A 24,649-nucleotide genomic window follows, 5' to 3' on the forward strand; every position below is an offset into this window, starting at 1 on the left:
CACATCCTGGTGGCTGATGAGCATGGGGATAGTTGTTTTGTTTGTTTGTTTGTTTGTTTGTTTCTGTCTTCGCTCTTATCTGCAGCTTGCATGTGCAGTTGTGCCCCATGTAAAACATCCCACAGCTGCAGTGCAGGGAAATGGCATTTCCATTGGAAGCTCCCTGTGAGGTGGGGTGCAGCAGTGTGGGGTGTCACGGTGGGGCTGAAGGCAACCTTGTCCTCTCCTCCTCCTCCCCATCCCCGTGCAGGCAGGCCATGTGCGTGGGGAGGTGCAGCCGCATCGTGGGACCCTGCCTGCTGGTACTGGGCACACTCTCTGTGATAGCCAACATCCTCCTGCTCTTCCCTGGCGGGGCGTGGAAGTACCTGGCGGACGGGCACATCACCAAGCAGGCCAAGGTCATGCCGGGCATCTGGGGAGGAGGCATCACCGTGAGTATTGTGTTTTGCACAGCATCCTCCATCCCTCACGTGTGATTGTTTCTCCCCCAAACCATCTTCTCCGTCCCTCAGGTGCTGCTGGTGGCGACCCACATCACAGCGGTAGGGTGGCGATGCGCCGGCTGCTCCGACTGCGGCACCCGTCGCAACGTAAGGCAGGACTTAAATTGAGGCCCCCGAGGTGGGACGTGGTGGGGTGTCCCCTCTCCCGTGGGCATGTGGTGGGGCATTGCGCGGTGACCCCGTGGTGGGATGTTTGCAGAGTGCCACCTCTCCTCTGACCCCATGGTGGGACACTGCACAGTGTCCCCTCCCTGGAGGACAGGGCTTTGTGTGGGCTCCCAAATTCTACCCAGCCCTAAGCCCTGTGCTCCCCGCAGGCCTTTCTCTCCGCTGTCCTCTCCAAGCTGGCACTCCTGGGCTCCACCGTCTGCTTCATCCTGTCTGGGGTGGGCCTGACCAACGGCCCCCTCTGCCTCTACAATGCCTCTGAGCACGGCCGCGGCCCCACCTGGGGATATCCTTTCTTGGACACTGGTGGCGAGGTGTCGGACACCAGGTACAGGGCCCTCATAATGCAGGCAGTGAAATGAAGGTGGCGTTTCAGTGGCTGCTCGTGGCTCATCCTCTTTCCCCCCCCGTGGCATAGGGTGTTGGCATCGGCAGATTATTTCCTGTACAAGCCGGACACCTGGGACACCTGCCTGGAGCCGGTGGGCATCGTGGCCTGGAATGTCACCTTCTTCTCCCTCCTGCTGTTCGTCAGCGCCGCCGAGATGGTGCTGGCCTCCATCCAGATCCTCAATGGCTGTGTTGGCTGCCTCTGTGGCTTCTGCGAGGGGAAGCAGGGCCGCCCCACACTCCTGGACTGAGCGCTGGAGCTGTGCTGGCATGCACGGGGCTCACCACAGGTGCTGGAGGCTGGCCTAGGAACAGAGGAGGAGAAGCAGATCCCGAACATCGAGGTATGGGAGCAGACACAGGAGGGATGGGGGGCTCCTGGAGGGACCTCATTTAGAACCTCGCTGGAAATGGGACGACGGAGCAGCTGCTCATCCTGACCAGCCCAGTGGTGCAGAGCCCAGTCCCCATGGCCCCTGGGGCTTGGCTGCGCTCACAGCGAGCGTCACCACCTTCAGCACATCCTCATCCCTGCCCGACGCAGGGGCAGAGCACAGGGGCTGCAGGAACAGCAAGTGCCTCTGCTTGGAGCATATTTGCACATGAACTGGTCAGGTGGAGAGGAAAATAGCAGTGATCATGGTAACTTGAAAAAGCAGTCAGCCAGATCACACAACAACAAGGAGATTAAGATTTTGATGAGAGAAATAGGGCTGGAAGTAAGTATTAAAAAGGAAGAAGAGAAGGTGCATAAGCAATTGTGCCTGTGAGAGGAGAGGCCATGGCATTGTGCCTCAGCAGCCCCCATCTGCGGCACCACTGCTAGTGCCGCTCAATTTGTGTTTCACAGATTGATGGCTGACTGAATGGTCTCGGGAAAGCAATAAACTGCTTTCCTCAGGTGAATCAAAGGGTTTTTTGCAGTGCCAAGGACCTGGCTGTGAAGCTTCCTCACTGGCAGGGTGCACGGAGGGGCTGCTGAAATGCCACCTCCACCACTCTACGCCAATGTGAAGCTGGAAGCAGGAGGGAGAACATCATTAGGGACCAGTCCTTTATTTGGAAGGATTCTGAGTGGAGGAGGAGAGGTGCAAGGACACTGAGACAGAGAGATAAAGGCAGGGATAACATGGTAATAACGTCATGAGCCTCTGAGTCCAACCACCTCTATAATTAAAAAATAGCAATACAAATGAGATAAAATCCTGTGTTGGGACAGGAGCACCAGCCCTCAGCACAGTCCAACCCCGGTGTACGTCAGCAGAGCTCGCCCTGCCACAGGGTCGTGCCAGGCTCTCCCTGCGTGCCACCAGATGTGGAAGGCGGCCGGCCCCCACGTGCCCACAGCCAGCACGCCAGGAGATGCGGTGGGCGGCTCTAGGAGACACAGCAGCTCCTTCGCCTCCGCTTCCTGCAGGGCACTGCAGCTGTCAGGGGGATGTTCTGGAGCACATCGTGCAGTGTGAACATGCTGAAGGATATCTGCTCGTAGGGGGACCGCTTCCCGTTCTCGTAGAGGCAGGCAAAAGCGATGGCTGGGCCACCAGAGACGGGGGCCTGGCTGTGGGGCAGCTCCATGTAAGCCAGGTCCGAATACGCGCTCGGGCCCTCGTAGATGACCCAGGGTTCGGTCCAGCTCTCTGCGTCCCTGGGGAAGGTGCTGAGGTGAACCCCCATGTTGACCCGCGACATGGGGCTGGTGGGGTGGGAGTAGAGCACCCACGTTGGTGCTTGGAAGAAGGTGCCGGGGCCGGAGGTGGCTTTGGGGTCCACGTGGAGCTTATCCCCTGCTGCCCTCAAGGCAAGCAAATCCCGAAAACGGGGGAGCAGCCGCGGAGCCGAGCCTTGTCCAGGGACGTCAGGGGGCTGGGGGCCGTACACGAAAGGCGCGGGGAAGCCGATGACACTGCCATGGCAGCCATGGGGGGGCTCAACCAGCCGCTGGACCAGCTGCCCCCCGTGGAAGACAGCCCCGTCGTCGGTGCTCAGTGCCTGCACACGGAAGCCCAGGGGGCTGCGGGCATTGCAGTAGAGGACATTGGAGCCGTCCTCCTCGTCCACCGAGACCAGCTGGCACTCGCCCGTCTGCAGGTTAGGGATGAACTCCCCAAAACGCCAGCCCCGGCCGTGGTCATCACTGTAGAAGGCGAAGGAGTGAGGGGTGGTCTTGCAGAGCTGCCCGAAGCACTCCTTGCAGTCAATGTGGTAGCTGTAGGCGGGCACCAGCAGTCGGCCGGAGCGCAGCTGGATCCCGTGCCCGGGGCCCAGTGCAAAGGTGGCCCAGTCTGGGGACAGGGGGACGAGCGTGATGAGCAGCCCCTGGCTTCCCCGCCACCGGGCTGCTCTCTCCATCTCCTCCCCGCTCTGCTCAGGCTCCTCTTCTCCCTCGCCCCAGCTCAGCCCTTGGACCCTCGCCCGGTCACAGCCCGAGGCCACTGCTGGCCGTGCCACGCTCGCCGGCTCTTTTTCCCCTGCCTGCTGGTGTCACTACCTTTGATGGCCCTGCCGATGACCTGCTGCGTCAGGTCTGTGGCCTTGCTCCAGCTCAGCCCCTGGTCAGCACTGGTGACGCAGCACAGGCGGGTGACGTTCTGTCCCGTGACAATCTGGAAGGCTTCGGGTGTCCTGCCCAGCACCGTGATGAAGAAGAGGAAGAGGGTGCCCGTGAACTCGTCGTAGAGCGGGCAGGGGTTCATCGACCGGTGGTGCTGCAGTGCCGCCGTCTCGAGCACCCGCATGTCTTCCCACTGCACGGGGACGGGACAGAGTGCTCAGCCCCCTCCCCAACCCACCCCGGGCCCGATCCAGCCCCCGCCGCCGTGTCGGCCCCGCTCCCACCTCGACGTAGCCACCGTAGACAGTGCCGCGGCGCAGCACCAGCAGGTTGGCGTGGGCGTCATCGGCGCTCAGCCGCTCCTCGGCGAAGGCCAGCAGCTTGGCCACACAGGGCAGGTAGAGCAGGGCCGGCACACGGTACGTGACGCCGGTGGTCTCCTTCTCGAAGAGCACGGTGCGGGCAGGGAAGTGCCGGGAGCCCATGGTGCCTGCGACAGAGAGAGAGGGGCGGCCCGGCCGCGGGCAGGGGGCTCGCGGCGCTGCCCCTGCCCAGGGGGGTTTGGGGAAAGGTGTTGGGCAGGACACCGCATGGAGTGGGGCTCCCAGTAAACCGAGGCTGGCAAGGGCCAGGGTGGGAGCTGTGGCAGGGCATCAGAGGGGGCAGAGCTGTCCCTGCGTGTCCCCCTGCACGTCCTTGGACCTGAGGGATGGGATCCCTTGCCCCTGGGCACAGCAGCTGCTGGTTTTGCTCTCCAGCTCTCGTCCCCCTCTTTCCAAGCCAGAGCTGTCACTAGAGGTTTCACAGCTGAGCCACGCTGGCAGGTGGGAGCCCTGGCTGGCCATGAATGATGCCACCAAGGACTCGGGCTGGTCCTACTGGAGTGAGGGCTCTGCCTGGGGAAGCTCCATGGCCTCTCCCACTCCCCTCAGCATCTCCCCTTTCTCCGCTGCATTCCCGCAGGGCAAGGGCTGGGTCTGCTGCCCACCCCAGGCTGCCGAGAAGGGCGCTTGCCTGCATTTTGCCCAGCGCCCCACTGGGAAAGCCCAGGCACTCACCCGGTCCTGCTCAGCGCGGGGCAGCCACCTCCATCCCCTGGCAGGCGTTGGGGCGATGCTGGCTCCTGCAGTGCCGGCTGCCTGTACAGCCTGTCCCCAGCCGTTCCTGTCCCCCCACTGATACGTCACGGGGCTCCCGCCGTGGCCAGCGGCCGGCAAAAAGCCCTGAGTCAGCAGCAGCACAAAGGCCCCATTATCAGGCAGGCAGAGCCCGGGCCCCTCAACGTGCATCTGCTGCGCTCAGGGCCGCAGGGAGGGAAGGCCGAGGGATGAGGTCCCTCCTGCCTCAGTTTCCTTGCTCAACCCCGGGAGCAGTGCAGGCTGTTGGGATGTAGCTGGGGATGGTGGAGCTGAAAATCCATGAGGGTGCCATTAAGCACTGCGTTGTTCCTGCCCTGCGGCTGCGGTCTCACTAGATGCAAGGCAAAGGCTGCATCTCCACTGGCCTGTTTGGCCTCATTGCAGGACAAAAACATAAAACACACCAAGGTGCATGGAAAATGTTGAGTTTGTGAGAACAAATGCTCCCCACCTTCTTTCCCTTCCCCCAGTGCTGTGGAGCTGGAGGCAGGGGATCTGCATGGCAGGCTCCTGCCTCTGCTGGCCTTGGGGCTGCTGGGTTGAACTGCAGCCACGGAGCTCCCATCTGGCCACGGCTGCATGATGTGCCCGCTCCTGCCTGCTTCACCCTGAGGTGGCTGCTGAAGCCCCTGAAGCAGCCCCAGGGTGGCCATCGCCCCGTCACCACACAGGAGGCTCGATGCCTTGCGTGCTGGTGCGGGGTAAATCACTGGTTAGCAGCGGGTGCTGCTGCTGTTCCCAAACCTTCCCCAGGCACATCCCTCACAGCCAACCTGCACAGTGCAGGAGGGAGAGGACCCTGGTTAAACTTTGCCATCCTGCCCCACGGCTGGTGGCAGGCGCAGCAGAAACTGGGGGTGGGCTCCAGAAACCTGCACTGAGCCCAGCCACTGAGTGAGGGCAATCATTAACAGCAATGACACCAAAGCTGTCACTCCCCAGGAGGGTTTGTCCCATGAGGGTTTGATTCCCATTGCGAGGTGATGCCCTAGGCCAGTGGTGGCCGTGCCTCCCTGGATCCCTTTCCTAATCGGCATTGGAAGTTTGGCCACAGGAGCAACAGGATGTGATGAAGCCTCTGCTGATGATAAAATGTCGATGCTGCTGGCCTGGAGACCTAAGTTCTTTCCTATGCACCTGCTCCTTCAAGTACCACATTCCCTTGGTGAGCTCTTGTCCTTATCTCCCCCCAGTTTTTGTCTCCTAAAAGCAGAAAGTTGAGACTCGCTCTAGTGAGCTGTAACCAGCCTGGAAGTAATGACTGCTATTAAAAATGGTCAAATGCAAACCAAATTATTAAGTCCCTGATTAATGATTAAGAGGAAGGAAAATCTAATGCAGACTGAAAGCCTGCCAGCTCCAAGGAGCACTGGGCTGTCCCCTGCGCGTGACAGCAGCAACGCACCTCTGAGCGGCATGGACCTGAGCATTATCTGGCCGAGTCCTTGGCTGGAGGCGTTTTGGGACCTGCCTCAACCTTGGTGAGCTAGGAAGGAGGACTGCAAGAATGTGGTGGGCTCAGTGCCCCGGCAAGTGTCGTGCCCCACGAGAGGGGAAGAGAGGAATGGGTGGCACTCACCTAATGACAGAGGCGGTAAAAGTAAATAAATAAAAGTTTTGCTTTGTTTTGTTTTGTTTTCCATAAAATAAAAGCCAGAGAGTGGAGGTACATGTAGCTCTCAAATGACCCCCACCCCCCAGTCTCCCCCTTGTGTCCAAGAGTCTCATCGCCAAACCCCAGCGATGCAAAGGGCCATAGCAGTGGGATGCTGCAGGAGCTGGCACATGCTCTAGTTTTGACGTGGGACCTGTGTCTTCTCCAGGGAACTGCTCCTCAGCAAGGCAAGGTGTAACGGCTTCCTCTTCTTGTGTGGGTGCTGACGGGAGTAAAGATAGGACATGTACTGGAGTACTGGCGTAATAATTTTCTGGCAGTTTTTCAGAGTCTCGTTGCTTAAGTCTGGTCTGATGTTGTAACCGAGGATATTTGCATCCCCCGACTGAAAAGGCAAGAGAGTTTTGTCCTTGATGTGAGTCTTCACCACAGCCTCTTGGTCCAAGAGGCAGGTCTCCATGAGCTCCTTCTGTCTCATCCGCAGGTGATTTACCTCTTTCTCCAGCTCCTCGAGTCCTATGGTCTCCTCAATTCTCCTCCAGAAGCTCTGGTTGAAGTGCAGGTAGAGGTTCCAGTCGAGCGAGCACCACGTCTTTATCCTCTCCCTGCTTTCTGCAGTCAGGGTCTGGACAGTGTCATTGCTTCTGGAATTGAGCTTAAAGTAAATCACATCATCTAGATCCCAGCACAAAGTGTGCTTCAGGAGGATCATGGACTCATCAAAGTAATCTGCTATCAAGATCAGGTGGAAGTTCTCTTCAATCTCCTTTAAGACCTCCTGGGTGTAGTTTTCATTGTCCTCTGCATTGTTATCATAGCCAAAGTCAAACCACATGTTATTCTTGGCGTAGATGTTTTTCATGTAATCCTCCTCACGGTAATATTTCAAGGGCGATGCCAGGTACTCATTCACGTCCTTGGATCTAATGAAGGCAGGGACCGCGTCCTTGTAGTAGACGTAGGAAGATTCCAGCAGAAAAATGGGGTTCCTCAGGATGGAGAAGTAGAAGGTGTCCCCTGCCATCACCTTATGCACCTGTTTGTGGGGAGGAAGAAGAGGGGCTGTTAATCCAGAGGCCCTGTTTGTTCAACCATGTACCTCCACAGGTGCCGTGGCTCTTACCTCTGAGAGGTTAAACCGCAGGTGGTTGCCCATGATGTTGTAGTTTTTTTGGTTTGAAGTTTCTCCACAAAGCTGGTGTTGAATCTCTCCGGGTAACCCAGGTGGAAGCGCTGGTCAGCTGGGAGGGCGATGGTGAGGTTATGCTTCTCTGTGAACCGAAACTGGATGTTCAGGACGGTGCTGCTGGCAGTCTTGTGGGTCTTCAGGAACATGACGTTGGTTTTGGCGTGACACGGTCTGGGAGTAACCAGCAACTCTGCGGAGCTCCTCCAGAATCTGCAGGAAGGCAACGCATGGGGAAAACAGCCTCTCTGGTGCCATACCCCATCTTTTAGACCTGGCAAAGCTCACCTAACCATCTCTTTTACTCCCATGGCAGTAAAGCTTCAGAAGCCAAATGCAAGCAGGTTTTCCTGACCCCACACCAGCAGCTGGAGCGAGGCACCAACCCAAACAAGCCCCATCCCTTAGGCATGGATGTTGGACAGTTTTCTGTTTCTCCAGTTCCTCACTTGCCAAGCAGGGCACAAATACTTCAGCTTGATCCCCTTTTAGTTTGTCATTTGGCTTTTTTTACCCTAAAGAGCTGCATTTTGGCTCATTTGATCACTTGTGTGCCCAAATGTGGATCTAGGGCCCGATTTTGGGCTGCTGCCCTTCCAGCATTACCTTAGGTTGAGAAAGCTAAATCAAGTGCCACAGGTCAGATCCTTGCTGCCCTGCGGAGGTGAAGTCAAGCAACTAGTTGTTCTTGCTCCTTCTAGACTTACAGATTTTTAGGAGTTCTAAGGAAGAATCCAAAAAGGGCAATTCCCACAAAAAAGTTGAAGAAGAGAAAGCATTTGGTATACCTGGAAAGAGAGTAGAATTTATGTGAATATTATCTCATAGAAGACAGTCCCTCCCCAAATGTGAACCACAAGGCTTTGCATGCTGTCTTTGGGGCTTCTGTCACTGGGACCATAATTTCTTTATGGTGCCAGCCATCAGCTGCATCAGCAGCTCTGGGGTTTGAGGCAGGACAACAAGAAATCACATTTTTTTACTCTCATACCCTAATTTTCACCCACGTAACCTACTTCTTTTGGGTTTCTGAGGCCTTAGAGTTTGTTCATTTAGAGTTTATTCACTTCAAGCTTCTCCCATTTTGTCAATAGAATTCTGTGCTATAGAAGCCTTTCTTGTTGCCCTTGATGAAAGAAAAAGTTTCAGGACATAGAGAGGGGCAGCTTTCCATTTCTTCACTTTTTTTGTCTCACCTGGTGTGAGACAACCCCTTTCCTTTGATCAGTCTACATATACAAGTAGAGCTGAGACTAGGGAAGAAATGCGGAGAGGCAAGCAGGCTCTTGTCCCTTGAATGCACCCCCTGCTCATTTTCTCGGCCTTTCAGTTAAGGTGAAGCTGATGCTGGTGTAATGGTGTTCCAGAAAGTGCCTCCCTGCCTGCTTGGAGGCCTTTCCTAAGGCAGTCTGGCTATGGCTTTCTTCTGCCTCTTTCCTGCAAAACTGAACGTGTGCAATAAGGAACTTGTTTGCTCAGGCAACATACCCAACACAGAAGGCAGTTATACTTTGATTAGTCTTTAAATAGGTAAATGAATCAACGTATGCTTAAACATCCTGAAAATGAGTCAGCTGCAACATGTGCCATAAAGGTTATCATTGCTATATTATGAGAAAGAAGATGAATGGCCTGCTTGGCAAGGGGGTTAGACTAGGTGATCTTCAGAGGTCCCTTCCAACCTTGTCTAATCTGTGATTTTGTAATTCTGTGATTTATTTTTTTTTTTTGTAATTCACAGCTCTACAACTTATCACTTCCAAGTAACCCTTATTATCTTATTCGTCACTGACGTTTACAAGCATTTACATTTTGTCATCCTGCTTCCAGATACCCAAACATGCAGCAAGCTGAGCCCATCTGCAGTGTAACTGGGCACTCCCACCAGAGCCTCGTGGCCAGGGATGGCCAGCTCTCACTGCTGGCAACATGGGGGTAACACATGGGGCCTTCAGGCTGAGGGAACTCCATGAACAAGAATGGGAAAATGGAGGCCAGGGAGGGGGCTGAAACGATGGGAGCATATCCTCAGGGTGCTGCCAAGCCCTGCGTCTCATCCTCCCCTCTCCCTCAGTCCTGTTTCCAGTGTACCCTGTGCCAGCATGGGCAGCAAGGTCTGGGATAGAAAGTCCTGAGGGGTCTAGAGCTCCTGGGGATACAGGGGCACCTGGAAGAATGCACAGGGGGCCTGGGAACCTCTCTGGAAATGGGGCAAAGGAGCTGCTGCTCACCCTGGCCAGCCCAGCACCAGGGAGCCTGTCCCTATCTCTCTGGGGCTTGGCCACACTTGCAGCAAATGTCACCAACCTGCACATGGGGCTTCACCGCCCATCCTGCCCTCATCACCCTGGCACATCTCTGCGAGAGCCAGCGCTGCTCTCAAAGACTGTCCCCTTGGCCACACACCTACCTTTGTCACAACTCTCTGACCAAGTCATATCTAAAACCAAATGCCAACAGACACCATGCACAATGTTGGCTAAAATATCTGCCATCTTTTATTGCCTTCAAGAAAGACAGGTCCCGCTTGTTTCAGAGCTGTTCTGCTCTGTTTGCTGAAGGTGAACAGTGCGAGTGCCTAGCATTACAGAAGACAGAGCTGACCTTTTGTATGAACAGTTAAAACCATAAGCAGAGGTATTTCACAACTGTCAGCCGGATCAACAGGAGCATACAGGGCAGGATGCACAGAGTCGTGGCTGCTGGGTTTTATTCCTTCCTAGCACGCAGCCAGGAGGCATTTCGCTGGGGGGAGTGAAGTCCAACGCAGCCACAAGACACCGGATTCATTGAGAGCACCCCTTGTTACCAACGTACTACCTGCTTTTCTGCTCCATTAATACAGTCTTCCCCAAAGCAAAAGTTCAGGAGTTCAAATCTGAGAGTTGCACAGAAATCACCAAAGCACGCGGGGTATGAAACCAGCCTGGGATTCCTTTGAGGACCTGCTTCAGAGCTACCACTAAAACACAAATTCTTCTAAGCCAAAGAGTTTGTCCTTTTGACAAAGGTAGCACTTGAGTGTGCTGCTATGGATGCTTTAAGGTAGGACAACATTTTTGATTATTTGTATTAAGCTGAAAACAACATCTCTAAGGATTTGTGTCAACATAACAAAGTTCTTTCAAATTAAAAGACTTGGGATACAGGAGGACACACACACTGAAACTAACCTCATCCTGGAGCAAACTTGAACTATAGGTTATTAATCACTTACACGGATTAACTAAACTCTCTGAATCAGACCTTTCTACAAATCATATTTTAATTCTGCACCCATAATGTTCACATCCCTCTCCCCTTACCTTGAAGTGCACCTAAGGGTTTTCATGCTGCCTCGCTGCTGTGAGCTAGAAATTATCTCCTTTGCAAATCAGTACCAAAAGTCCTTTCGTTTATGGTCTCTGATGGATTTGGTGTGTCTCTATATCTAGCATCCTATCACTGCTATAAATGGCTGGGACAGGTGAGGACAAAGGGAGTGGCTAGGTGTTTCCAGGGGTGGGTGGAAGTTAATTAACAAGCCACGAACAGTTCTGGCATGGCAACACATTTACACAGGCACCGATGCTTTTTCCAGGGCTGCCTTAGGAGACAAGGTCTGCAGCAGTTTTGTAGGGAAGTGAGGCTTTAGCAGGTTCCCCTTCCATCAAGAATGAGGGTACAAATGGGGGAAGACAAACATGCACACAAATGCTGTGCCTGGCTGCAGGAGGGAGGCACGGGGCTGATCCGGGCAGGATGCTGGGCTGGGGGCTGGAGGAGGGCATCACGGGTCCCTTAAACTTTCTGCAGCCCCTACAGTGTGCTGTGCAATGCCACACCTCCTGCTGCAGTGCTCAGTGCGTGAGAGGCCTTTCCTCTGGTTCTTGCCTGCAGATTCAGGTCCAGACTTCTCTGTCAGACGTGCCTGGCAGCAGGAAATTAGGGACAACAGCAAAACAGGAATGGTGTTAGGCTATTGGAAATCCCCCTTCGTTTTAAGAAGCACCCCCGCCATAAAGGCCCAAGAAGCAAACCATTTAGGCTCAAAGTCTTTCCCAGTGAAAACCCGGTTACAGTAACTGAAGGGTAAGAGCTTAGGTCCTTTGCTGTATCTAAGTCCTGTGAGAAAATAAATAAATAAATAAACAAATTAATTAATTAATTAAAACACCACACTTTTGCACCTATACCAGCTGAGCTGTATTTGATGGTTCATCTACTTGACTTTCTGGTGTTATTAATGACCACTACAGCTTGCTTTACACGTGAATTTGAAAGTCCACCAAGGCTCCTGTACTGCAACATTTCGCAAACTGGGTTTCTTGATGAAGTTTGCCCAGGGAGAGCAGGATTTGTCCTGCAGGTGTGGAGGTGGGGGCAGTTTCCCCAGCCCCCACCTTGGGGTTATGCTGGAGGAAGGCACAGTGTGCACAAGCTCGGAGAGGAGCTACCTCCAGATGCTTCTGCTCATCCGCATGGGGACAACTGCAGAACAACTCATGGAAGAAGAGGCCTCGTGACGCCTCATGCCACTGCAATTCTTCCATTTGCTGCATTCTTGCTGCCTGTCCTGGCATCATCTCCTTGCACCGAGGGTCTCCTCAGCAAGGCAAGAGAGGAGAAAAAGCAGGAGCAGGAGCTGGGCGGGGGACAGCAGAAGCTCCACTGCACGGTACATCAGCAGTGAAGGCTGCCCGATCCCAGTCCCCAATTCTCTCCACATACACACACTGCTGCGACCTCCCAGAGCCCATGCTCAACAGAGGAATTGCTGCTCATGGGACGTAGTTGATGCATGCCCAATGTGGGCAATAAAACATTGCAGCACATCTTCCAGGCTGGAATTTGGCAGTAATCAGTCAGAGTGGGGGATTTATGGCTGTGCCACTCCTATGCACCTTATGACACAGTCCCCTTTCCCTCCCCACGCATGGTGCCACCTTTTCAGATGGTGGCACCAACCAGTCCCACCAGCAGGCACGTACTCAGCATTCTGGTATTCCTCATGAGAGCTGCTAAATTCAAACATACTGCATTTCTTTTTAAATCTCACCTTCTTCAGGCCAGTCCCACAGTGCTTATTCAGATTCAGAGATTAGCAGGTATAGGTTTCTTTCCTTGAGTTCCATAGTAGAACGTGAACCAGTGTGTTGTTTTCTGAAGAATTTCTAGGGTAATTCCTAGCATTATTCTTTGGGTGTTGTACAAGAAATGTCCCACCTGTTCAGGTTTGGGTATGCATAAAATATGGTGCCATAAAGAAATATTTGACGTAGCTTTGGCTTGCTCCAAGACTGGAAGCAGTGAAGGTCATGCAGGTGACACAGAATTTGCTGGGGCAGGATGAACAGCTCCAAACGGCCTGCTCGGTTAGGAGAGAGTCAAGTCCTTCCTCACCATGCCAGAAGACTGCTGCTTCAACGTGCTGAGCAGCCATGGACACTTCTTATCCTTCCAATATTTAAGTCTGTCCTAGAAAAAAAAAAAAAAAAAAAAAAAAAAAAAAGTATTGTGGACAAAAAAATTCTACCACAATGATTCTTTATCAAAAAATACATGCACATATATGTGCACATCTCTCTCTTTCTCCTATATACTACAGTAAACCAGTATTTGAGAGCATCATTGAGAACTTTGAACAGCAGGATAATAATGGCAATGAATTAACACAGAAAATGGGTTCCATTCCCTCCAGGTAATTGCTTTGTTGTTTATCTGAGACGGTGATTGTAACACTGAGTTTGTGGATCTTGGTATGTAAAGAAGAAGGCTAAATGTGACTGCTGGAATTGCTCTGGCCACTGCACAGCCCCGGGTTGTCTGCCAGCCCTGGCTCCCTCCCTAGCACTCTCCCCATACATAGCCGGAAAAAAAAAAAAAAAAAAAAAAAGCAGTATGGAAAGTTCCACTTCCCCAAAAGAACCATTCATGTGTAAAGCCTGCATTTCAAACTCTTATGGTCAGTGGTTTGTGAAAAAAAAAAAAAAAAAAAGAATGGGGTAGGAAAAAGACAGAGAATGTAAACAGCCTGATCTGGAAAGAACAGGTTGTATCAGCTTGACTTGGCAGAAAGCACCTCCTTTATGTTTCTTCTTTACCACCACTACGGATTTTCTCTATTTTTGCATCTTCTGATACACAAACAGCTCAGGTGGGGAGCATTTCACCTCCTGCCTTGTTTGCTAACAACAGCATCGTTCCCTCCAATTAACCCTCTCTTAACTAACGCAGCTCCAAGCTCTGGCTCAGACCCGCATTAGGTCCAAATGTCTGTCTCACTCCAGGGGCACCACTAAGCTCATCCTAAGCCATATAAAGAGCCTGATGCCAGAATGTCAGTCCCTTGATGTGAATTTTCAAGGAGTGGAAGACCATTTAGGAACACGCTGTTTCAAATCACTACTGGGAGAGACTGAGGAGCTATTCACTCTGGGGTTACTACTGCTGGGTCAGGGTAACATCGTACTGGGGCTCCTCTAAAGGGCCCTGCTGCCTGAGCTAGCTTTTAGCTATAGGAAAATGCAGAGATGGTACGATGGCAGTAGTGTGGAGGCCTGAAGACGATCAGCTCCTCCCCAACAGCCCTTGAGGAATGAAGGGAGAGGTACAGGGTGCCTCGATAGCAGAGAGAGAGAAGGGATTGAAGAGATCACAGGGTAGGGATAAATACTGGTAGTGCAGGCTGTATGGTGGTTGTTCTGTCAAAGCATTCACGTGGCAAATTGAGAGTTACGACCTTAGAACTGTGCTGTGATGGGTGCTGTAATGCAGGGCGCTGAGTAAGCCACCATCCTTAATTCAGCTCAGCAGCTTGCAGCCTTGTTGAGAGGTGTTCTGAATAAAAACAGAAAAAAAAAGAGACTCTTCAGGATGGTTTTCTTCCTGGAAAAGTGCTCTTTTTTCCCCTCAAGCGAGGAAACAAAGACAGTGCAAAACCTGGGGTTTGTGGAGGATCAGGCAAGATCCGGAATCAACAGGATTATCCCATAATAATCAGTGACTCCCAAGGGGTATAAAAGGCCCATCCAAACATCCTTCATTCTCCTTGCTGCCCCAAAGCGACCCAAGGCAGACGTGGACACACAGCGCATGTGGCGTGCTTGTGAGAGGGCACACAAAGTCTGAGAGAATTGCACGAGTAAAACCAAGCTGTTGTAAGATCGCCTTCCACTGTCACCAGGCCTTGTGCTGACTTCTGATCCTGTCCTACACCACTGGCTCCTTTCCCCTCTCACCCTCCTACTTGGGGAACCTATTTTTCTCCTACACCTTTTGGAATTGGTGACCCTTCCGAAGGCCAGACAGAATGATTTTATTTTCCTGCTATTTTATGTAGGAGAAGGGAGCCAAGGAAGCAGGAAATGCTCCCCTCGGCCTGGCTTCTGGCATCGAAGCCCTCCCAGTTACTGCTGCCCTGAGGTTAAACCTCCAGGAACCCTCTCTTCTCTGGTCTGGCCTTCCAGGACTGCAAACCTGTCCCTGCAGCAACGCCGATGTGTCCTTGGGACAGTCTGGCGGTGGCATCGCTAGAGAACCCACAGCCTGGCACTAGTGTGGGTTTTTTCAAGCATGTAGGATCAAAACGAGTGAGGAAGGGCAACATTTTCACCTGGAGATGGTGGTGTGGTGTGCCTCCTGTGCCCCCGAGGCTTCACTTGTACACCCCAAAGGAGATGCCTCCTCTGACCAATGGCACTTCACTACTAACTCCGAGCAAACCAGTGGGAAGAAAGCTGAAATACCCACACACAGCGCCATGGAGGCAAACAGGACACGAAACGTGTCTAAACCGTTTCCTTAGCTGAAGCTGTAGAGGAAGGTGGCTCCGGGTTAGGACTCTAGCCAAGGCTTTAGGAGGGCCACTTGTGAGATTTGCTCTGACGCAGGCACCCACCGTGTCCTTGGGCTTGCATCCAGACACAAGGAGCTCCCAAAAAACAAAGTGCAACTGCCGTGCTGAAGACCAAAGCAGCAAATTCTGCTGTAGCTCAACCCAAAGGCAACAGAACCGATCTCACGCCGCTCAGAGCAGACACAGGGGAAGGACAGACACCGATGACAGAGGAAGAACCATTCTATGCAAAGGGGCAGTTGCTAGCCCGCAGCTCGGGGAAAGCTGCATCAGCTCCTTACTCTGCCAGGGACAGATTCACACCCAAGCTCTTGAGCCCCTAGGAGGGACCACACTGCATAATCTGGCAGAAACTTTCCCACTTTCCCTTAATTCTCTTCAACCTGGTCCAGTGAAAAGCCAGAATGTAAGATCAACAGTGATGGGCGTTGACTCCCAAGACCTTGCATTTTCTGAGAAGCTCCCTTAACATGCATAAACACGTCTCGAAGGGGCTGAAGACTTCCCAAGGAAAGCAGGGCTTCCAGAGGAACTGCAGAGTAGAAAGGTACCTGAAGGAAAACCCTGAGTAGCCCAATGAAGAGAGAGATTTCCAGTCTTTACCCACCCAATCAGTCCTGGGAAGGTGGCAGGACACAGCCCTTGGGCTGCGAGGCAGCCGTGCTGTGCTTGGTCAGGATGAAAGAGCAAAGGCAGCCAGAAGCCAGTGCAGCCAGCCCAGGACCTCAGCATCTCAGTGTTGGGCACTGCAGGATCTGAAAGAGCACCGCTGGGATTCCAGCCACACCTCCTAGAGCAAAGACACATTTTGACAAAGGGATTCTGGCTAGAACAGATGTCTGCTTAAAACCTCTAGGTCACTAGAAAAGGCACAGACCAGAAAGTTCTGATTTTGAGCAAATTATAATAATCTATATTTACTGTACATATACAAGAAATGAAAACACACTATCACAGCCCACAGGGAATGAACGTATGGCTTTTTTTAATGTCTTTTGAATTGTTTCTTTTATTAAAACAGGATCAAAACTCAGTTTCATTACAATTCTAACATAATGCTAAGAGCTTCAAAATGTGAAGAAATCTTTATTAGAAGAGTACTGCTTAGAGACAGTATTAACATCAATTTTTAAGTTACAATAGTTCACAGATATTCACAGTAACATGAGTAATCACAATCAAAAATCCTGATGAATAGTTTTTACCACTTCTATGTGAGTAGTAATAGTTTTTATTGATTCTATGTAAGGTTTAAAGCTGGTTGTCCTGAAACAGCGGAGATTGCATTGTACTAAGTCAAACAACAGAACGCACTCCCGTGGCCAGATCTACAGCCCACACAGCTCTGCTCCTGCATGGTCATTTTGCACGTCATGTCACTTCTGCCTCCCGCCTTTTGTGCCATAATGATGTGAATGGCACTTGTCAGGTATCTCTGAGTCCTCCCCACATAGGCCTGCCTCTTGATGTTCAGCCCCATGTGCATGCAGGTCTCATGCCATAAGGAACCCCCAAATGCTACGCACTAGCAAGGGCACTGCTGCTACCAGCAGGCTCTGGTGCTAGCCACATGCCGTGAACCCGGATTCCACCCTACCAACCTCAGCAAGGTAAGTGAGAATGGTGGTAAATATGTTCTGCTTTTAACAAACAATTCTACTTTCATAATTTGGCAGGTAATTTCAGATAAAGGCAATATAAAACTCCAAAGGTCCCTCCCGTCTGAAAAGTAGTGCTTGATACAGCATTTACAAGGCGTGACTTCCAATTGCACAGTTGTACCTCAATAAGGTTATTACACAGATGATAGAGAAAGTCAACGGACTTTTTTTGATCTCACCGTTTGGCTGCAGAATGCATGCAGTAAACAAAACAGAACGGAAAGAAAAACAGCGATCACCAGAGCTTGAGATACGTAAGGAGTAAGTGTTCTACTGCCAACGCTAAACATCACAACCATGGTAGAAAAAGCAGGTAAGATTAAAAAAAAATCTGTATCTTTCGTTTCAGTGTTCAGATTAAACAGAAAGCCTACACAGTGAAAACCCACAAGGTGCTCTTCTTCAGAAAGAGCAGACACCCCTGAAAAGAGGAACCACATTCCTTTACTTGTTCCATCACACTAAGAAAATAAGCCAAGGAGCATTCTACATGCTTGCTTGATCTCTCAGTTTGGTGTTAAAGGACAGTTATCAAGATGTCGTCCTCTTGTGATGGCACCTGCTTGCTTCTCAGAACATGTTGCTTCAGGAGCTGGAGGGCAGTGTCTTATATGGATTGAGGATCCCTTTGGGGTCTAACATGGCTTTGAAGCGCTGCATTAGAAAGATTGCCTCGCTGGGTTTGCTGTACTGAATGAACTGCTTTTTCTTGAAGCCCAATCCGTGCTCGGCACTGATACTGCCATTGTATCTTGCAGTCCACTCATACACAAATGGTTCAATGGCATCCATCAGGGAATGGCTGTAGGATTCTGCTGTGATGTTCAAGTGCAAGTTTCCATCTCCTGGAAGAAAACATTGCAGAGGTGAGTCTGTAAGAAAAACTCTGTAGATCTGCAATGGAGAATCATTGCTGTTTCATCCCTGTACTCAAACAACAGTGCCTTTCTTATTCTCTGAACACTTCCTTCTAGAAGGAAGCGAACAGTCCGTCAACAAACATGCGGCCTCTCCGTGTGCAAGTAATTCAAATAGGATCTTTTTAGTACAATCTTTGAGGAAGTGTTCCAAGTTAAGCAACTCTCCAATTCCCACTTCCAAGATTTTAACATTCCAACAACGGTGCTGCATTAATTATTCTCCCTGCACTCAGATGGCATGCTGAAGACTTCCCCAGCAGTACTGCCTAACGATGCTTGAATTTCAGTACAGTCCTTCATTACTGCATCTCTCCCTATTATACTTGTGCAGTGTTCTAAGGGCACTTTGGCACTGTGTCAACAGAAACAAAGAAAGCAGAGCATTTCCTTTCTCCGTTGGTGTTGCGTGTGATGATACTTAATTAAGCTCATAGTAGCTGGGTATTATAAACACACAAAGAAAGAAAAAAAAAAAAAAAAAAAACCACAAACAAACTCATTCTCACTCTGGAACCTCTTCCTGCACTTCAGCAAATCTTCATAGTACACAGCTTAATCCTCAATGCCAACAGTTACCAAGTGCAGCCATTATTACAAAAATTTGTCTTTCAAATCATTTCAAATCAAGCATGCTGAAGAACATTTTTGTTTGTTTGTTGTTCTGTTCTTTTTTTTGGGGGGTATGGGTTTGGAAACAGAACAGCTTTGCTAACAATTTACCTGTCTGGAGTATGTAAAATCAAAACAGTTTCAAAGCATTCTGACAAATGTACGAGCTGAAGGGATGGTTCACTAATTTTGTGCACTAATTTTATCACTCTCATTTGAAAAGCTAATGGCTCAGACATAACTGATCGCCAATATGACTAATCACTTTGGACAGGAAGGTGTTTATCTGCCAAAAGTGTCTAAGTACATTAATCACACCGATGGTCCAATTAAATAACCTAGATAATTAAACAGAAAGTACACAGCAAGAAGATACAAACAGCCAGTTGACAGTAGCTGAGTGGCTAATGGTTACGCTGCCCAGTCACACCTGACAGTAATATATGGAACAGGCTGAAGGCAGTGAAGATCCTTACACATCCTTACACATCCTCCTCTTCTGATAGCTCTCAGCTATTTAGTCTTTGCCTCCCAGCAACCTAAAACCAACTTTTAGGAGCTCATAGGAAGTGCATAGCAAAATGTGGAGCACACAGAAGAAACCACCTCCTTTCCCCCTTTCCCAGCACCTGCACTTACCCAAGTGGCCATAGCCCACCACATTTTTGGCACTCTGGCCCAGCCGAGCCCTCATGTCAGTCACGAGATCATACAGCTTCCCCACAGGCAGGGAGATGTCGTATTTGTAAACGCAGCCGTCATGAGTGAGAGCCTCTGTGATCCTCTCCCGGAGGCTCCACAGCATCTGATGAACAAAGATCGAAGGAATCCTGATCAGCCAAGTTTCTCTTGTGTTCGATGTTTTGTGGCATGGAGGGAAGAAAAGCTTTGATTCTTTGCATGTAACATCAACACTTCCCTCGGTATCCTATGCCTCATGGGAGACAGTACTAATGCTTTCTTGGCAGCACTGTATGGTGAAGTGATACACCGACCCTTTAAGCTTGACAGTACCCCAGCTAGAAAAGAACAAGTGTCACAGCCACAGGCATTCTCTCTAGAGCTGCCTAAGTCCTACTGATAGACATAATTTATTAACCTGATGTTTTTAAAAGAGAAAACATCCACTGACAACTTCCCATAAGGCCACTCAGCCTTCAGGGAAGAGGCAGCAGTAGGAACTATTCTCATAGCATTCTTAATCAATATCCCAAATAAGCTACCAGGTCATTCAGTCATGTTTATTTCAAACATCAAACAAGACAAACACTCCCTTATAAAAAATGTAGTTTCAAGGACAGAACCATTCCAAGTGGATTTGTGCAGGAGGAAATGATGACTTACCTTTATCTTCTTATCATCTGTTGCCACAGTTCCATCAGTGACTAATCCAGAAGTCATGGCCTGTTCTAGGAAGCTGTTCAATTTTTCTTCATCATGGGTTGAGTTAGAGCCCGAAGTTTCAATTAAAACATAAAAATGGCTGTCTGAAAGTCAAAAAGCATAAAATAAGCAGATGCTCTTCTGTGCTGTAAGCACAGGAGTTTAGTGCAGATTCTGGATCTTTTCCCAAACCTGATACGTTTTATAAGGTTTCTTTTCAGCCCAGAATCTCTTGTGCCAGACAGGAGTGCAGCTCAAGTGGCAATCTTATCTGGAAGGCGCTTCACTTCCATGTTTTATCCTCTATCTAGCTGTTCACAGAACTAGCAGTTTTGGGGGAACTGGTAGAACTAAAAAGTCATATCTTTAAAGACTTTTACCGAGTGTATTTGGAATTGAACACCGGGTACAAAAATTAAGGGACACACAGAGTCACTCATTGACATACACATGTAAAACTGGGCTAAAAATGCCCGAGCAGCATAATGTCTCTTTCTGCAGCCCACATGACACTATCTGTATCTCTTCTTTAGACAGAGAGTTATCAGCTCTGGTACCTCTTACTGGGCAGGATAGCTTGAGATGTTTCTCAACCAGTTCCATGCACTTCTCATCCATGAACTCATAGGCAGACAGGATCTCTCCCAGCATGGTTCTGCAGGTTGTAAAGGTTTCCAGAACCTGAGAGAAATTCTGACACCCTTCAGACAGATGACAAAGAGGAATAAGAAACAAAAGCAACCCCTCAAAACCTCATCAACAGTTTTTAAAATTCTACCAGGTTTCAAGTCACTTTTCCCATTTCTAGGAAAGCTGAACCTTGTGTGGGTTTGGATCCCACACGATCCCTGTTAGTTCCTCTGATGGTTTGAGCTGGGACAGTTGTCAGAGCAGAACAGCAGGAGGAGAGAGCAACCGGTCTTTGCTGTGGCAAGGACCTCCTCGACATCCTAAGACAGTTCACAGCAAAATGTCTGACCCAACCCTCACTTCTCAGCACTCAGCAAGAAGGCAACCCAGGATGAATTTAAAGGCCATTATGAGAGTCCAGGCAAATTCCGGGGTCCACTGCACAGGTTTGTCAGGGCTTGGAGCCTACTCTTCCTTCTCCTCACCCCAGGAGTTCAGCTCCCTGCTTTCCAGGCCACATCTGTTACAAGCATGCTGAGTAGCTAGCAGGCTGACCAGTGCTTTCTTCTCATAATTGCTGTTCCCTTCCCCACCTAGGAATCCAGGTGTGAAATCATTAATATCACTTCCTACCTAGGAATGCCAGATTCACAGCCTTCGGCTTCTGAGGGCAGAGTATGGAGACAGCCGTGATAACTCCCAAGGTCCCCTCAGATCCAATGAAAAGCTGCTTCAGATCGTAGCCAGTGTTGTCTTTGCGCAGAGACGCCAAGCAGTCCAGGACTGTGCCATCTGCCAGCACCTGTGAGGACACGAATATGCCATGCACCTACACAGAAATGTGCTGCAAAAAGCTTGTCTACTACCAACCTGGTGAAAGGCTACCACCAGCCTTCATGAGTAGATACCAACTGCAGGACGTTCCCAGTCTTGTCACTGTTCCTTGTTTCCAGCTCTCTCCGTTCTTCTTACCCTCTATATCCTACCTGGATCTTCCCACAAACTTTCCTACTTCTGTTTTGTGGTTTGTTTGTTTTTTTTTTTAATGGTGCTGTTTACACATGTTCTAAAATAACAGAAGCCTGAGCTTGTTCTACTTTTCTCACCAGTGGTGCACAAGATCAGCCATTCTTTGCAGCCCTAGATCCCATTGTTCAATTTATTTTCTATTAGATCTCTCCCTCCAACACCATAAATCTTCTAGAATCACAAATGCCAGCCTGTACACACAGAGGCACAGGCAGAAGCAAGCTGAGGAACAGGAAGGACTCTAGGACAAAGCCAGCAGTCAAAAAAAAAAACACAAAGTGGATGGCTCTATTGAAAACTGGGTGAGCAGTCAACAGAGCACGTGGCAGGATGGACTTAGCAGAGCGCTCCAGAGACCCACCACTGCACAGAGGAACCAACCTGACGCAGGTAACAGGACCACCAAACCTCTCCCTACCTCCTTTTTGTTTCTCTGGATAAGAACATCATCCCTCACCGCTTCTGTCGGTAAGGACAGAGGAGGAAGCTGGAAGCTCCGGCAGCAGTACCAGATGCTACATGCACGAAGGCACTTGTTGGCCCTTCCCAAAAGGAACGGCGAGGAGCGTGAGCCTGAAGAGGAGCTTTTGTCTATGCAGCAGAGAGCCGAGAGCTACAACAGCAGGAAGCAGGGGAGAGGGAGAGGTGCAAACACAGAGGGAGCTGCTGGCTCCTCGCCTTACCACTTCCAGTCCTAGCACGGTCCCTCGGAGGGAGCCGTACCTCAGGAGCCGCAAGCCTCCAGCATTTGTGGCCACGTTACCACCGATGTGGCAGCTCCCTTTCGCTCCTAAGTCAAGCGGCATGATAAACCCCTGCTGCTCCAAGTACTCGTTGAGTCTCTCTAGGACGCAGCCAGCTTGGCACACGAGGATTCCTGGAACAGAAACAAGTTGATGCCCAGGAAGAAGGGGCTCCTAAAGAGGCAGGACAAGCATCAGCAGGTGCAACCACTGCTTCCTCCAAAACTTTCTGAGGTTCAATTTGAACTAGCAAGAACCCTGTGCTCGCTACAGGGCATTGTCCTACCCCTCCTCAATCCCAGGGGAGTTTTGCCATTGGCTTAACATCTGATCATGCCCAGCTCTGGACACATGAAATTCAGTGACATTAAGACTATTTCTGCCCAGTGTTCCCCTTCTTGCTGTCTTTAACAACTGAAATACTCAAAGCAGCCTAGTTCCTAACTTTCCAAACCCAAACATCCTGCACGTTTTCCCCATTCCTCCCTTATCTGTTAGTGTGGCTCTCACACGCCTCCTTTACCACCACCATTCTCCCCCCGATGGGTTTCTCCTTTAGCAAACAGGATATACATGCTTTTCTGCTCTCTTTCCTCCTCTTTCCACCACCAGATGTTTTATTACATCTATTACTGTTAACAACAAATGATTACATCAGCAGCAGGAACCTGGAGGAAACAAATCTCTGATGCCCCTTACGATGCTGCTGGGCTGAACCTTGCCAATCCTGCAGTTACAGATCCCAGAAGAATGTCCAGGCTAAAGCCAGGGGCTTGTTTCCGTGCACCACGTGCCTACAATATTTACCAGACACGGTGTCAAAGCTGATGATCCGGTTCATGAGAACAGTGGAGAGAATGATCTCATCGAAGACAGGAACGCTGCCCCCGACAAGGCCCGTGTTACCCCCCTGCGGGTTCACTGCCAGGTTCTTCTCCGAGCAGTACCTGGAAGGAAGCAGGTTTCTCAAGTCTTACATCACTGAAGGCCATAATCCAGTCTATCAGAAACGTTTCACTTCCCCGTGAATAGGTCCTGCTGTGGGAGTGCTCAATGCTCCTTAAAATTCAGCAGTGCTCAATCTAAAGACTAAACGGATAAAGAGGGGCAGTTTCATTGCAAATGTGGGAAAGCACAGCTCCTCTCTCCCCTCACTCCAGCCCTGTGCAAAGGAATAAACACTCGGGGTCATCCCCTCGAACAGCCCCAGATCTGCCATGCAGGATCTGTCTGGAAAGCACACCTCTCTCTGTTTATACATTTATTCAGCAGTCTCTGCTAACAGCTTCCCCAGGGGGTTCTGACAGATGATCTCTGTCAGCAGTTTAAGACATTACCACCCTCCTCCTCCTCTCAGGAAAGAAATGTCCCGTGGGCAATGAAGTCTGTGCATCTCTGCCTCAGCTGCTCCACCCTCCAGCACGAAGTGCCACCCAGCACAACCTCTGCCACCTCGCCAGAGTTCAAGGGCAATGGATGGCACAAGCTGCACGGCACCAGCAGCTATTTGGAAGTCCCAAGCTCTGTACTTTTGTTGCAAGAGCCAGGAGCAGGTGAGCAGCTCCCTGCAGCCTGTGGCTCTCCAGCCGAACAGCACCCCACAGACTGATGCTCAACTGCCCCTGCCCTTGCATGTCTGAGCTAGGGCAGCGCTGCCACCGCTTCACTGGACCCAAAAAGCTTCTTTTCCCTTTTTCTGTGGGCCTCTCCCTGAGCCCCTTCAACATAGCTGCTCATGTCGAGTGCTGGTAAAATGTCCAAATTTTGACAATTTTGTACAAAAGGCAGGCGTTACCTGAGAACTTGGGACACCTCCGCTGCCGTCTGCGGCTTCAGCAACAGCTTGCTACAGCCTGCAACGAAAGCAAGGGGTGCTTGTGGCAAGTCACCTGCTGCACGGAGATCGGAAAGGACAAAGTGGCGAGGGATGCGGGAGATGGCTGCACTCCTCCGTGAGGCAGACACTTTAATGATTTTAAACCAAACGTTTTTAACAGCGGGCCTTCCCTTGAAGTGCTTCGCACCTGCCCACGGACCTGGCTGTCGGCGTGGACACCGGGAAACGTCTCCCTGAATTGTGAAGGGCGGCCCCTTACCTCGGACCGACCGCAGCCAGTCCACGTTACAGGGCTCCAGCGCCTCCGGCTCCGTCAGGGCTCTGCCCGGCAGCAGGCGCTGGAAGAACGCCACGTCCCGGGGGCCGAGGCGGGAGAAGGGCAGGCGCCGCACGCGGTAGCGCTCGCTGGTCAGCGGCACCTCCCCGAGGCCGGCCGAGGCCG

General features: G+C 50.9%; 4 protein-coding genes across 5 annotated transcripts; 1 reads left to right on the top strand and 3 right to left on the bottom strand.

Moving 5' to 3' along the window:
- The first annotated feature begins 257 nt into the window (after nucleotides 1-257).
- Nucleotides 258-1,315, top strand: TM4SF19 (transmembrane 4 L six family member 19). The gene is made up of 4 exons (XM_032193256.1): nucleotides 258-434; nucleotides 516-593; nucleotides 824-990; nucleotides 1,093-1,315. The coding sequence occupies exons 1-4, from the start codon at nucleotides 258-260 to the stop codon at nucleotides 1,313-1,315; spliced, it is 645 nt and encodes a 214-aa protein (XP_032049147.1).
- Nucleotides 1,316-2,307: 992 nt separating this feature from the next.
- On the bottom strand, nucleotides 2,308-4,761 carry NEU4 (neuraminidase 4). Of its 2 annotated transcripts, XM_032193321.1 has the most exons (4): nucleotides 4,677-4,761; nucleotides 3,903-4,108; nucleotides 3,556-3,811; nucleotides 2,308-3,349 (listed from the first exon to the last, which is right to left on the bottom strand). In XM_032193321.1, exons 2-4 carry the CDS (start codon nucleotides 4,101-4,103, stop codon nucleotides 2,442-2,444), a joined length of 1,365 nt encoding a protein of 454 aa, XP_032049212.1. In that variant the 5' UTR covers nucleotides 4,104-4,108; nucleotides 4,677-4,761; the 3' UTR covers nucleotides 2,308-2,441. The 2 variants fall into 2 exon arrangements, with proteins under 2 accessions (XP_032049212.1, XP_032049211.1); XM_032193320.1 differs by having other exon boundaries at nucleotides 3,903-4,761.
- A 1,786-nt stretch (nucleotides 4,762-6,547) lies between these two features.
- Nucleotides 6,548-10,736, bottom strand: GAL3ST2 (galactose-3-O-sulfotransferase 2). Its single transcript, XM_032193257.1, is given in 5 exon segments — nucleotides 6,548-7,408; nucleotides 7,496-7,545; nucleotides 7,548-7,771; nucleotides 8,266-8,346; nucleotides 10,732-10,736. Coding segments are annotated over 5 exon segments (1,221 nt in total).
- Nucleotides 10,737-16,344: 5,608 nt separating this feature from the next.
- On the bottom strand, nucleotides 16,345-23,324 carry D2HGDH (D-2-hydroxyglutarate dehydrogenase). Its single transcript, XM_032193688.1, has 7 exons — nucleotides 23,178-23,324; nucleotides 22,311-22,504; nucleotides 21,232-21,400; nucleotides 20,526-20,669; nucleotides 19,930-20,072; nucleotides 19,225-19,390; nucleotides 16,345-17,901 (listed from the first exon to the last, which is right to left on the bottom strand). The coding sequence occupies exons 1-7, from the start codon at nucleotides 23,209-23,211 to the stop codon at nucleotides 17,642-17,644; spliced, it is 1,110 nt and encodes a 369-aa protein (XP_032049579.1). The 5' UTR covers nucleotides 23,212-23,324; the 3' UTR covers nucleotides 16,345-17,641.
- Nucleotides 23,325-24,649: the final 1,325 nt, after the last annotated feature.

The sequence above is a fragment of the Aythya fuligula genome, chromosome 9, assembly GCF_009819795.1.
Source record: "Aythya fuligula isolate bAytFul2 chromosome 9, bAytFul2.pri, whole genome shotgun sequence".
Classification (NCBI taxonomy): domain Eukaryota; kingdom Metazoa; phylum Chordata; class Aves; order Anseriformes; family Anatidae; genus Aythya; species Aythya fuligula.

Excerpts from the sequence above, each read along its gene's own strand:
- TM4SF19 (XM_032193256.1), top strand. The coding sequence starts at position 258 with ATGTGCGTGGGGAGGTGCAGCCGCATCGTGGGACCCTGCCTGCTGGTA. Across the intron at positions 594-823 it reads ACTGCGGCACCCGTCGCAAC|GCCTTTCTCTCCGCTGTCCT; the intron begins GTAAGGCAGGAC and ends TGCTCCCCGCAG. Across the intron at positions 991-1,092 it reads TTGGACACTGGTGGCGAGGT|GGTGTTGGCATCGGCAGATT; the intron begins GTCGGACACCAG and ends CCCGTGGCATAG.
- NEU4 (XM_032193321.1), bottom strand. The coding sequence starts at position 4,103 with ATGGGCTCCCGGCACTTCCCTGCCCGCACCGTGCTCTTCGAGAAGGAG. Across the intron at positions 3,812-3,902 it reads TCTACGGTGGCTACGTCGAG|TGGGAAGACATGCGGGTGCT; the intron begins GTGGGAGCGGGG and ends GTCCCCGTGCAG. Across the intron at positions 3,350-3,555 it reads CATCGGCAGGGCCATCAAAG|ACTGGGCCACCTTTGCACTG; the intron begins GTAGTGACACCA and ends CCCTGTCCCCAG.
- D2HGDH (XM_032193688.1), bottom strand. The coding sequence starts at position 23,211 with ATGAACCGGATCATCAGCTTTGACACCGTGTCTG. Across the intron at positions 22,505-23,177 it reads CAGCTTTGACACCGTGTCTG|GAATCCTCGTGTGCCAAGCT; the intron begins GTAAATATTGTA and ends TTTCTGTTCCAG. Across the intron at positions 20,073-20,525 it reads GCTATCCTGCCCAGTAAGAG|ACAGCCATTTTTATGTTTTA; the intron begins GTACCAGAGCTG and ends TTTGACTTTCAG.